This window comes from Herpailurus yagouaroundi, unplaced genomic scaffold (assembly GCF_014898765.1).
Source record: "Herpailurus yagouaroundi ecotype Mexico unplaced genomic scaffold, PumYag 207, whole genome shotgun sequence".
Classification (NCBI taxonomy): Eukaryota; Metazoa; Chordata; class Mammalia; order Carnivora; family Felidae; genus Herpailurus; species Herpailurus yagouaroundi.
In genome coordinates this window covers 5,571,460-5,584,756 of record NW_024412438.1, presented here as the reverse complement: position 1 = coordinate 5,584,756, position 13,297 = coordinate 5,571,460, and the positions used below count along the sequence as shown (strand labels likewise).

Genomic DNA, 13,297 nt, shown 5'->3' with positions numbered 1-13,297 from the left:
GAAAAGAAAAGAAAAGAAAAGAAAAGAAAAGAAAAGAAAAGAAAAGAAAAGAAAAGAAAAGAAGAGAGAGCATCCATTAAGAAAAAGCAAGCCGCAGATAAGGTATGAAAACCGTGTTAGACCATCCTAAGGGCAGCAGAAGGTGGAGCTCAGAGAGAATGTGTGGCCCCAGGCGTCCTTGAAGGCTGAAAGGACTCAGGGAATCCAGAAGCCAAGAGCCCTTTGAAATCCCACAAACAAATGAATCCGATAAAGGCCGCAGGAATGAATAAGCCGGGCTGAAAGATCCGTCTGTGAGCCCCGGATTCTTAGAACCAAGACTAACGTTGCCTCGGAGATCATGGTTACAAAACAGAATATAAATACCAGAAACGTCGACATTTTAAAATTAACTGATAGAACTATCAGAAATCGGTAGATTGGGGCAGGGAGAAGGGAAGTGTAAATGTAGTATTTTCCTCATCTTTGCAGCAGAGGCCAAAGATGTCGTCTAAAATGAAAATGTGATTAGGAGTTGTTATGTTTTTAATTAAAAAAAATTTTTAATGTTTATTTTTGAGAGAGAGAGAGAGAGAGAGAGAGAGACAGAGCGTGAGCAGGGGAGGGGCAGAGAGAGAGAGGGAGACACAGAATCCGAAAGAGGCTCCAGGCTCCGAGCTGTCAGCCCAGAGCCCAACATGGGGCTTGAACCCACAAACCGCAAGATCCTGACCTGAGCCAAAGTCAGATGCTTAGACGACTGAGCCACCCAGGTGCCCCAGGAGTTGTGTTGTAATCTCTAGAATCTTTTACAAATTAATGTTTCTCGTGACGAAAAACATTTACCTGAAGTTCAGTATTTTGTTCCTTCTCGGTCTGACATGTTCCTCTTTTGTTATCTGCAAGTAAAACTTAAATTATACTTTTTATTATAAATAACATGTATTGGGGTGCCTGGGTGGCGCAGTCGGTTGAGCGTCCGGCTTCGGCCGGGTCACGATCTCGCGGTCCGGGAGTTCGAGCCCCGCGTCGGGCTCTGGGCTGATGGCTCAGAGTCTGGAGCCTGTTTCCGATTCTGTGTCTCCCTCTCTCTCTGCCCCTCCCCCATTCATGCTCTGTCTCTCTCTGTCCCAAAAATAAAATAAACGTTGAAAAAAAAATTAAAAAAATAAATAAATAAATAAATAAATAAATAACATGTATTATGGTCCATTTTTGTGACTTTTTCTTGCAGTCTATCTCTCAGTCTTTCTAGCTGTCTATACCGCAAGAGATACACGTGGTGTTCATCCAACGTTAGTGCTTATTTCTGGGTGGTTGGGATAGCGATTACTTTGTTGCATCAAGTATTTCAACACTTTGCTTAATTTTGTGTTATTGCTGCTACTGCTGAGTGGGGAAAGGGTTAACGCTAGGCCGGGAGATGGGGGGGGTGGGGGTGCGGCAGGCTGCGGGGGCAAGAGGGAAGCTGAAGAAGTGGTGGGGGGTTGGGGAAAAAAAGGATAAACGTTATTCCAGACCCGCCTGAGCCAGGTGCGTGCCTCGAGTCTCACAAACTTTCCGATAAGGTCCCAACAATAGAAAGTTAGGGACAGAAATCCTCAGCCGCTCCCCAGTTGGGGCCCCTGTCACTCTTGAGAGCTTCATACTTTCCCTCAATAAACTCATTTTGCTCACTCTCTGCCGTCGGGGAGATCTGTTCTTCAACTCCGGGAAACAAGGACCAGCGTCTCTCCCACCTCCTGCAAGGGAAGTGGGTCGGGGACATTCCAAAAAAGAAGCAGAGGGGCACCTGGGGGGGTGCAGTCAAGCATCTGACTCCGATTTCGGCTCAGGTCACGATCTCACCACCCGGAGATGGAGCCCGAAGTGAGGCCTGCTTGGGATCCTTCCTCTCTCTCTCTCTCGCTCTCTCTCCCTCCCTCCCTCAAAATAAATACATAAACTTAAAAAAAAGAAGCAGAAAAGATGAGCAGTTGTTTCTAAGGAGAGGTTGAGGGTTCTGTGCTGACAGCTGGGAGCCTGGCACCTGCTTCGGATTCTGTGTCTCCCTCTCCCTCTGCCCCTCCCCTGCTCACGCTCTGTCTCTGCCTCTGTCTCTCAACAATAAATCAACATTTAAAATTTTTTTTAATTAAAAAAAAGAAGCAGTTGAAGCAGGACAAGCAGGAAGGAGACTGCCCATGCAGGGTGGGGGACACAGGGCCTCAGATGATGGGAAGAGCATTAGAGAGGGAAAGAAGCGGGACATATGAGACTGAGTTTTGCGGCCGAACACTAGAACTCACGGATGAATTGGATGTGGGGAGGGAGGGGAAGGAGGGGTGCGGGAAGACGTCGACTGGACTCTGAGACCGAGTGGCTGGTGGGGGGAGGAGTTGGAGGGGAAACCAGGAGGCTGGTTTGGGACTGGCGTGTGGACATCCATGTGGACACTCATCGCCTCAGCAGGGACTGCACCCTTTCCGTGCGAGGCACGGAGGACACCCCAGGAGACATGACCGGCAAGGTGCCCTCCCTCCTGGAGCTCACCTTGTGGGGTGAGAAGCCACGAACAAGGAGTGAAGCACACAGTACTCCAGAAGTTAAAGTGCAATGTGGACAAATAAAGCCGGAAGGAGGAAGCGCCTGCGCAGAGGTTCAGTTTTAAGGACAGTGGCCACAGAAGGCTCCACGGGAACAGCCACATTAAGCAAAGGCCTCAAGTAGAAGAGACGGGTCCCAGGGGAGAATGTGGGGAAGAGTGAGGGGAACGGGGAGCCACTGGCAGAGGAAGGACGCGATCTGATTTACATTTGGAAAGAATCGCGCTGGACACCTGGGTGGCTCAGACTTCAGCTCAGGTCAGGATCTCGCACAGGCTCGAGCCCCGCATGGGGCTCTGTGCTGACAGCTCAGAGCCTGGAGCCTGTTCGCATTCTCTCTCTCTCTCTCTCTCTCTCTCTCTCTCTCTCTCTCAAAAATAAGCATAAAAAAAAGAGGAAAGCATCACTCTGGCTGCTGTATGAGTATATGAGTATGTAACACAGGCGCCGCCCCTGTCTGTGGGGAGTGTGGCAAGGCCGGAACCCGAAACTGCTGGTAGCACCCAACGCTACACGCTGTTTGTTCGTATATGTGCACAACCCGTGATAAAGTCTAGGTCACACATCAGGTTCGTGAGAGGTGAACGGGGTGAGCTGAGGAGGTGGATGGCGTGTGGACTCGGGACCCGCCGTGAGGCTGCCCTGACCTCTGACCTCACACCTTCTGAGCACTGGTTGCTGGCAGGTAACTGACAGCGGGGAGAGCAAAGCCACAGATAAGAACTGCTGTATACGTCCCTCTGCAGGCGCAGGCGGTGGGGACCCTGGGGGCTCAGTAGGTTAAGTGTCCGACTTTGGCTCAAGTCATGACCTCACAGGTCGCGGGTTCCAGCCCCGCGTGGGGCTCGCTGCTTCAGATCCTCTGCCTCTCTCTCTGCACCTCCCCCGCTCACGCGCGCTCGTTCTCTCTCTCTCTGTCTTTCTCGCTCTCTGAAAAATAAATAAATACTTTTTTGAAAAATGAAATAAAGGGGCAGGGGAGAGGCTGGGAAATAATTAGAAAACTATTTCAGAAATCCGAGCGAGGGACGGAGGATCTACAATGGATGTGGCTGCAGTGGAGGGGGAGAGACGTGAATGGTGCCGGATGCATTTTGAAGGTAGAACTAGCAGGATACCAAGACAGACTAGATGCGGGATGTGACGTGTAGAAGGGAACCCAGGACACTCCGCACTTCTGTCCCGAGAAGTGGGAGGGGCAGGGCAGGGCACAGGGAGGCCCGCAGGAGTGCGCGCTCGGACATCTGAAGCTCGAGCTGCCCTTCAGACAGGACCCGTTCTCTTCTCGCTCGGGCTCTAACCCTTGACGAGCTCACGGGCACCCAGCACCTTACAGGACTCACTAGCCCTCTGTGTTTAGGCTTCTTTACACACCGGATGGTTTCCTGCTTGCTTGCTGATGCTGTCTCTCCAGGGAGACTACAGGCTCCGCATGGGCAGAGACAGAGGAGTGCCTGGCGTGCAGGGAGCACCCAGTAAGTCCGCGTTGACCTCACGAATGAGTCTCCACTGTCACCACCCTCGTCCCGGGGACAAGTGTAGTTGAGAGCAACAGCGTGGAATCAGAATGCCTGGGTGCCACCACTTACTGCTCTAGGGTCTCTGGCAAGCCGTGCAGTTCCTCTGAGCCTTGGTTTCCTCGTCTACAAAATAGAGAAAGCAGAAGCACTCGCTGCGTTGGGCTGTGGGGATTAGGGAGTTAATACATGCAAAATACTCAGAACAGCACCTGGTATAGAATAAGTAGTTGGTAAAAATTAGCTATTATTTGTCAAAAATTACCGCCTCACTGGTGTCCCTGCATCCACCCTGCCCTTCTCCCTTAATCTCTTCCATATTGCAGACTGAGATTATTCAAAATGCAGCTCTGATCACATCACATGCTCAAGTGCACAGACACGCATACTCACATCACTGAAAAAAACATTCAGTGGCTACCGATCGTTAACATGCTCCCTAAGTCCTGTGCACATCTCCAGCCTTGCCTTGTATCTCTGTCCATTTTGCACACTTTCCCTCAGAAACTCAGGCTCATCACGCTCCTTCCTGCCACAGGGCCTTTGCATGTGACAGTCCCTCTGGGAAGCCCGTCTCCCCTCAGTTCTGCCCTTTGTCTGTCCTGCTCATCTTGCACATCTCAGCTCAAGCATGGCTTCCACAGGGTGCTCCCCACTCCCAGGCTGTCATGTTTCTTTGTTAAAAATTACCACAAGTGTGATCCTCCCGAAGTTACCCACACTTGTAATTATCCATTTGTTTGTGTGATCATGTGGTTATTTGCTGTCCTCCCCTCTAAACTGAAAGCCTGTAAAATCAGGAAACACCTCTGTTCCTACTGTCTCTGTTGCATGTCTACAATGTCCGCCGCATACAAGATACTGTATTCCAAATGAATGAATGAATGAATGAATGAATGGGTCTGCAGCAGAAGCGACCACAGCCAACATACAGGGGCACTCTTGGCCCTTCATAATTACTGGGGCCAAGACGCCGACAAGAGTGTCTGCCCTTTGGGTGGTCCCCACAGAAGTTTGTAAAAGATGGGGTCTCTGGTGACCAGCGGTGTGAGTATGCGTGTGTGTGCACCTGTGCATGTGATCAGAGCTGCATTTTGGACGATCTCAGTCTGCAGTACGGAAGAGGTTAAGAGAGAAGGGCAGGGTGGATGCAGTCACAAGTCTGCCAGTAACCAGAAGCGTGTCCTGCCTAAGTCGTGTCCCTTAGCTGAGACTTCATGTCTTCACCTGTAAAACGTGGATCCAGATTCCCATATCACAGGGTTGTCAGGAGGACCCAATGAGCCTCGGATAAGAAAGTGTTTTGTTTTGTTTTTTTAATTTTTTTTAACGTTTTTATTTATTTTTGAGACAGAGAGAGACAGAGCATGAATGGGGGAGGGACAGAGAGAGAGGGAGACACAGAATCAGAAGCAGGCTCCAGGCTCTGAGCCATCAGCCCAGAGCCCGACGCGGGGCTCGAACTCACGGACCGCGAGATCGTGACCTGGCTGAAGTCGGACGCTTAACTGACTGCGCCACCCAGGCGCCCCTATTTTTATTTTTATTTATTTATTTTTTAATTTTTTTTTTCAACGTTTATTTATTTTTGGGACAGAGAGAGACAGAGCATGAACGGGGGAGGGACAGAGAGAGAGGGAGACACAGAATCGGAAACAGGCTCCAGACTCTGAGCCATCAGCCCAGAGCCCGACGCGGGGCTCGAACTCACGGACCGTGAGATCGTGACCTGAGCTGAAGTCGGACGCTCAACCGACCGAGCCACCCAGGTGCCCCAAGAAAGTGTTTTTTAAAACTCTTAACATTGGGGCGCCTGGGTGCCTCAGTCGGTTAAACATCTGACTCTTGATTTCAGCTCAGGTCACGATCTCATGGTTTGTGGGATTGAGCCCTGATTCTTCCTGTCTCTCTGCCCCCCCCAATTCTCAAAACAAGTAAACTTAAAAAATAAAATAAAAAAAAAACTTTTAACATTAAACAAGATGAAAAATTGTTTCATTTTTCAAAGGAACTTTACCAGGAATATGAATGAAAAGAAAAACCAAATGCACAAGGAGGTACAAAAGTTGACATCGGTCAGCTCCTTGCCCTAATGTGACAAGATAATCCAGGATCTCACCTACAGGTGGATTTGAGGGGCACAATTTATTGGGCACCCACCACCACAGTGTCAAGTGGTTTAGACGCAAGACCCGGCCACTGTGAGGCCCCAGACAGAGGGACCCATCTCAGCCCAACTCTGGGACTCCGAAAGAAACCTGCTTCTGTTCCCACACTCCCTGGGGCTGAGGGGGCCTCCAGCTGGGCTGTCTGGTCCTGCAGAGGCTGCTCCTGCCCTCTGGGGGCCTCTCTGGCCCCCACCGAACCTCAGCACCCACCTCAGAGTCAGGACTCAGGCTCAGACCCCTGGACCTGGGGTCACACACGTGGTGCTTGTTTTCATGTGTCCTAAAGTCTCAGGGAGTGGTTTCCAGACACTGGCCAGGGGCAGTGAAGGGAGCATAACCCCTTCTCTCAAAGAAGCGAGAGTGGGTCCTGAGGAACAGGGCTGGGATTGGCCCCCAGCCCCCAGCTCTCTCTGGCATCTGACCTGGAGGTGACACTTGCATTCCTCCCCTTGGAAGGAAATGTCGAGTGGGTGGGAGGGGATGGGCACAGGTAGCAAGCGAGGCAGGAAGGGCCATTGTATTCTGAGCTGTCTTGGGATTCTCATGACACCCCACACCTGGGACTTCCACCAACCTCATTCCTGCTCTACCCAGAGTCTCTCTGCCCCCTTTCCCCCCGCAGGGTCTGCCCCTCTCTTGCCTCCATCCCAGCTCGCTCAGGTCTCCTCCCGAGCACCCCACACCCGACCTCAAGTGCCGTGGCCGCTCCCTGAAGCAGCGGTCTGTGGTCACAGGCTTCTCTTCTGTGCTCCCTGAGGGAACTTGGAAAACAGCTGTGTGCTGTCTTGTGTGTATTTTAAGCGGACAGCTGAGATGTTTTGTCATCAGTTTCAATCATTACAGAGGGTATACTTTCTGAAAAGTTTTAGATGTTGTGACATTTTAAAATAAAACCGCTAAGACTGTTAAATGTGTGTTCAATGAAATCTAAACAGCATGCTGGTTTGACACCCTCCATTGGCTCTCTATACACACATAGTAGAACTAGACAGAAGATCAGTAAGGAGACACACACACTTGGACAGCGCCATCTACCACTGGGCCCACCAGACTCACACAGAACACCCCACACACAGCAGCAGGACAAACATTGTCCTCAAGCACACGTAGAACGTTCTTCAGGGCAGATCACATGTCAGGCCACAAAACAATTAAGGAGATCGGAATCATACCAAATGTCTTTTCCAATGACAAAGGAGTAAAACGAGAAATCAATAGCAGTAGGAAAACCAGACAATTCACAAATGTATAGAAATTGAATGACCAATGATCCAAAGAAGAAATCACAAAGGGACTTAGAAAATACCTCAAGATGAATAAAAATGAAAACACAGAGAGGGGCGCCTGGGTGGCTCAGTCAGTTGAGAGTCCAACTTTGGCTCAGGTCATGGTCTCACAGTTTGTGAGTTCAAGCCCCGGGTCGGGCTCCGTGCTGACAGCTCAGAGCCTGGAGACTGTTTCAGATTCTGTGTCTCCCTCTCTCTCTGCCCCTCCCCTGCTCACGCTCTGTCTCTCTCTGTCTCTCAAAAATAAATAAATGTAAAAAAAGAAAATTTTTTTAAAGGTCAACAAAATTGGCAAATCCTTATCTATATTAACTAAGAGAAAAAAGAAGGCTCAAATTGCTAAAATCAGAAATGAGACAGGAGACATGACCACTAATGCCAAACAGGACATAAGGGATTGTAAGATACTACCATGAACAGTTACACACCAATGAATTGGACAACCCAGAAGAAATGGATAAATTCCTAGAAACACCTACCTAGAAACCTACCAAGACTGAATCATGAAGAAATAGAAAATCTAAACAGACCTATAACTTGTAAGGAATCGGTAATCAAAAACCTCCCAACAAAGAAAGACCCGGGACCAGATAGCTTCACTGGAGAATTCTACCAAACATTTATTTTTATTTTTTTTAATTTATTTTTTAACGTTTACTCATTTTTGAGAGACATAGAAAGACAGAGCATGAGCATGGAAGGACCAGAGAGAGGGAGACACAGAATCTGAAACAAGCTCCAGGCTCTGAGCTGTCAGCACAGAGCCCGACGCGGGGCTTGAACTCACGGACCGCGAGATCATGACCTGAGCCGAAGTTGGATGCTTAACCGACTGAGACACCCAGGTGCCCCTCTACCAAACATTTAAAGAAAATTAATGCCGGGGCGCCTGGGTGGCTCAGTCAGTTAAGCGGCCAACTTCGGCTCAGGTCATGATCTCGCGGTCCGTGAGTTCAAGCCCCGCGTCGGGCTCTGTGCTGACAGCTCAGAGCCTGGAGCTTGTTTCAGATTCTGTGTCTCCCTCTCTCTGACCCTCCCCTGTTCATGCTCTGTCTCTCACTGTCTCAAAAATAAATAAAACATTAAAAAACAAAAGTAAAAGAAAATTAATGCCAATCCTTTCCAAACTCCTCCAAAAAATTGAAGAGGAAAAAACACTTCCAAACTCATTTTATAAGGCTAGAATTACCCTGATACCAAACTAAGACAAAGACACTACAAGAAAAGTACATATCGATATCCCTGACGAATATTAACACAAAAATCCTCAACAAAATACTAGCAAATTAAATTCAACAGCACATTAAAAGACTCGTACACCATGACCAATTGGGATTTATCCCTGGGACTCAAGGATAGTTCAACATACAAAAATCAATGAATATAATACATCACATTAACAGAATGAAAGAAAAAAACACATGATCATCACAATCACAGAAAAAAAAATTGGACAAAATTCAACACTTTTTCATGATAAATACTCAGTAAACGAGAAAAAGAAAGAACGTACCTCAACATAGTAAAGGCCATACATGAAAACACAGCTAACATCACATTCAACAGTGAAAAAACTGAGAGCTTTTCCTCTAAGATCAGAAACAGTTCAAGGACACATCCCTCACCACTTTGTTTCAACAAAGCACTGGAAGTCCTGGCTACAGCAATTAGGCAATGAAAGGAAATAAAAGACGTCCAAATGGGAAAGGAAGAAGTAGAGTCACCTCTGTTTCCAGACGTGATCTTATGTGTGCAAAACCCTAAAGACACTGTTAGAACTAACACATTCAACAAAGTTGCAGGGACAGAATCAACACTCAAAACTCAGTTGTGTTTCTATACACCAGCAGTGAAAAGTCCAGAAAAGGAAATTAAGAAAATAATCTCATTTACAGCATCATCAAAAAGAATAATAAACTTAGAAATTAACCAAGCAGGCAAAAGACTAGTACACTGAAAACTACAAAACAGTACTGAAACACAGAAGAGACAAATAAGTGAAAAGAAGCCCTGTGCTCACGGATTGCAAGACTTAATATCATTAAAATATCTACCTCACCCAAAGTGATCTACAGATTCAATACAATCCCTATCAAAGTCCTAAAGGTGTGGGTTTTTTTGCACAAATAGAAAAAAACTATCCTAAAGTTCATATGGAATCTCAAAGGACCCAGGTAGCATAAAAAACCTTGAGAAAAAGGAACAAGGCTGGAGGCCTCACACACCCTGATTTCAAAATACGTTACAAAGCTACAGTAATCAAAACAGTGTGGAACTGGCATAAAGACAGACATACAGACCAATGGAGCAGAATGAAGGGCCCAGAAATAAAGCCTCGCTTATTTGGTTGAATGATTTTCAACAAGGGCGCCAAGAGTACACAAGGGGGAAGGGCAGTGTCTTTACCAAACGGTGCTGGGAAAACTGGACACCCACACACAAAAAGAATGAAGTGGGACCCAGACCTCACACCACACACAAAAATTAATTCAAAATGGATTCAAAACCTAAACATAAGACCTGAAACCATAAAACTCCTAGAAGAGAACACAAGGGGAAATTCTCATGATATTGTAAGGGGCAATGACTTCTTGGATATGACACCAAAAGCAGGTAACAAAAGCAAAAATAGACAAATGGGATTGCATCAAACGTTAAAACTTCTGCAGGGCAGAGGAAACCTCAGGGTGAAAAGGTAGCCTACGAGAGGTGAGAAATATTTGTAAACCATACGTTGGACAAGGGTTAGTAGCAAGAATACACAAGGGGGCGCCCGGCTGGCTCAGTCGGTAGAGTGTGCCACGACACTTGATCTTGGGGTTGTGAGTTCAAGCCCCACGCTGGATGCAGAAATTACTTAATTTTTTTTTTTAATTTAGACAATAAAATAAGAAAATAAAATCTTTTTTAAAAAGAATGCATAGGGGCGCCTGGGTGGCTCAGTCGGTTAAGCGTCCGACTTCAGCTCAGGTCACGATCTCACGGTCTGTGAGTTCGAGCCCCGCGTCGGGCTCTGGGCTGATGGCTCAGAGCCTGGAGCCTGCTTCTGATTCTGTGTCTCCCTCTCTCTCTCTGCCCCTCCCCTGTTCATGCTCTGTCTCTCTCTGTCTCAAAAATAAATAAACCTTAAAAAAAATTTTTTTTTAATAAAAAAAAGAAAAAGAAAAAGAATGCATAAAGAACTGCTACAGCTCAATATTAACAACAACAAAGCACAAATGACCCAGTTTAAAATCAAAACCCTAGGCACTGTTTATGGGAATGTAAAATGATGCAGCCACTACAGAAAACAGGCTCCTCAAAAATGTAAAAATGGAGCTACCTGCAATCCACTTCTAGGTACACACCCAAAAGAATTGGAAATAGAATCTTGAAGAGCTGTTAGTGCTCCCAAGATGTAGAAGCAAACCAAATGTCCATCGCCAGAGGAATGATGAAGAAAATGTGGCAGATTAGAATAGAACATCGTCCAGCCGTTAAAAAGGAGACGCTGTCTTGCGCAACAACAGAGATCAACCATGAGGACATTACAATAAGTGACACAAGCTGATCATACAAGGACAAATATAGCATGATTCCACGTATCTGAGGCACCTGAAGTACCCAAACGCATAGAAACAGAAAGCGGAAGGGTGGTTGCCAGGGGCTGAGGGGTTTGTTGTTGGGGGGTAGCGAGTTCCAGTCCTGCGAGATGAACGAGGTCTCGAGACACGCTGTGCAACAACGTGCAGGTGGCAACACCGTGAGGTACACCTGGTTGTTGAGGGTAAAATTATACCACGTGATTTCACCACAATAAAGTGTATATTAAAAGGCACCCCAAAGAAGTGTGAGCAAGTTGTCCCCTGTTTAGTCTGGGCGGCACAGCGACCCTCAGGAGGGGACTCTGGGCGGCACAGCGACCCTCAGGACAGGGGACGCCTTCCGCTTTTAACTGGGGGGGGGGGGGGTCACTGCGAAGGAAGGTAAGGACACAGACTGCTCACCACCTTGACCACAGGCCTGCCCTGAAGCAGATTACCTTACAAACCTGAGGATCTATAAATGCAGTTCAATGAAACTGCCTGTGCATCTTTTGAAAACAAATCTGAAACTGTGGAGTGCCCCGTCCGAGGCTGGAATCGAGCCCACAGACGGGGCTCCTGCTTGCCTCCGGCCTTCCCAAGGGGACAGGTGCTGTGTCTCCACAGCAGGGGCTCCCTCCGGGCAAGAACAGGGAGAAGCCAGCACTGTCCCCTCCAGCAGCAACAGGCTGCCACTTCCCTTCGCCCTCGCAGTCCAGCTCCGGCCTCACCCAGCCCTCTTTCCTCCACGCCTGCTTCCCCATCCCACAGACTTCTCCGGGTGTTAGGTAAGCTGCTGACGGCGGCTCAGGACCCCGGCACTGCTCACGACACCAGGCCGAAGACTCACGGCCTCTCTCTCGTGGAAATGCAAAGAGGCCTAACGGGACCCACTGTGCGCCTGGAAGTGGAGTCTGAGTCTGGGTCGTGGGGATGAGGGCCCAGAGACGGTGACGCATGCATGGCCTCTGGCCCCTCACGGAGGGAGAGGGAGGCTGCTGCTGGCCCAGGGCTGCCGGCCGGCCGTGGCTGGCGGGGCCGGGGGCGGGGGGGGGGGGGGGGGGGGGGGGGGGGCCGCGGGGGGGCCTCCGGGGGGGGGGGGGGGGCCCCCGGGTGCCCGGCGCCGCCCCCCCCCCCCGGAGCAGGCACTGGGGTTTCTTTCTTTCTCTCTGCCCTTGGGGTCTCTTGAGGTGAGATTCCCCCTTACCTCAGGGTCCCAGGGCAAAGACCACCAAGGAATGAGGAGGTTCCACGGAATGGAAAGGTTTCAATGAGTGTCACAAAGGGACTGGGTGAGGGGGTACAAACTCCAAATCCAGCCTTTATTGCCACCGCATCAGTGGTGAGCAGGAGCGGGGGTGGGGGCAGCCCTGCTCGACTGTTCCCTGACCCACAGTCCCTGGAAATCTTCTGTGCCCAGCACACAGGCTGAGAGAAAGAGGAGAGGCCTCTGCTCCTGCTTCCGGGGGGCAGGGAGACCCCAAGCAGAGGTCAGGAGACACCCAGCATCAGGCAGAGCATCAGACGCTGGAGGGGTTGGTGGACTGAGCAGGAAACTCGCGGGGACCCCAAGCAGCCCTGAAGCCTCACAGAGGGGCCCCCGGGGCCTGCTGGCTCCAGGGACTCAGACCCTTTGGGAGGCACCCCCAGACCACGACACTCTGGAGGGGCCCATTCCCCTGTTCAGCGGGAGGCGTGCAGGGAGGAGCGAGGAGGGGGGCCTGGGTGGGTGGAGGAGGCTGCGGGGAGCCCGGGGAAGAGCACCAGGGGCTGGGCGTGGAGGGGCGGTGGGAGGGGTCCTCTAGCTGCCGCTCTGCTGCTCCTGCTGACGGATAAGGTTGGCAATGGGGCCCGTGATGCCGCCTATCAAGGTCCAGTACTCGTCAAAGCTGATGCGCCCATCGTGGTTGGCGTCCAGGTTCTGGATGAGCTTGTCAGCAGCCTTCCGGTTACCTGTATCCTGGAGAGGAAGTGGGGGGGGGGGGGGGGGGTGGCGTGGGGGGGGGGGGGCGGCCACACACCGTCCCAGGACCTCCCTGGTCAGGCCTCGGCACCCCAAGAGGACTGGGCCCCGGGCGGTGCTCACCCGCTGGTCCCGGGGCCCACCCCCAACACCCAGAGGCCGCGGTGGGGAAGGACAGCACACGAGGACCAAGACTGGGGGGGGGTGGCTGGTGGGTAGGCAGGGCCCTTAGGCGA

The 13,297-nt window shown here is 50.0% G+C and overlaps 1 protein-coding gene across 3 annotated transcripts in view; it reads right to left on the bottom strand.

Moving 5' to 3' along the window:
• Nucleotides 1-12,391: 12,391 nt before the first annotated feature.
• S100A16 (S100 calcium binding protein A16) overlaps nucleotides 12,392-13,297 on the bottom strand; it is a 5,466-nt gene continuing 4,560 nt past the window's right edge. For all 3 annotated transcript variants that reach the window (XM_040452912.1, XM_040452913.1, XM_040452914.1), the window contains exon 3: nucleotides 12,392-13,058. In XM_040452912.1, the coding sequence (XP_040308846.1) occupies nucleotides 12,900-13,058 (159 nt within the window). In that variant the 3' untranslated portion in view covers nucleotides 12,392-12,899. The remainder of the gene's footprint in view (nucleotides 13,059-13,297) is intronic.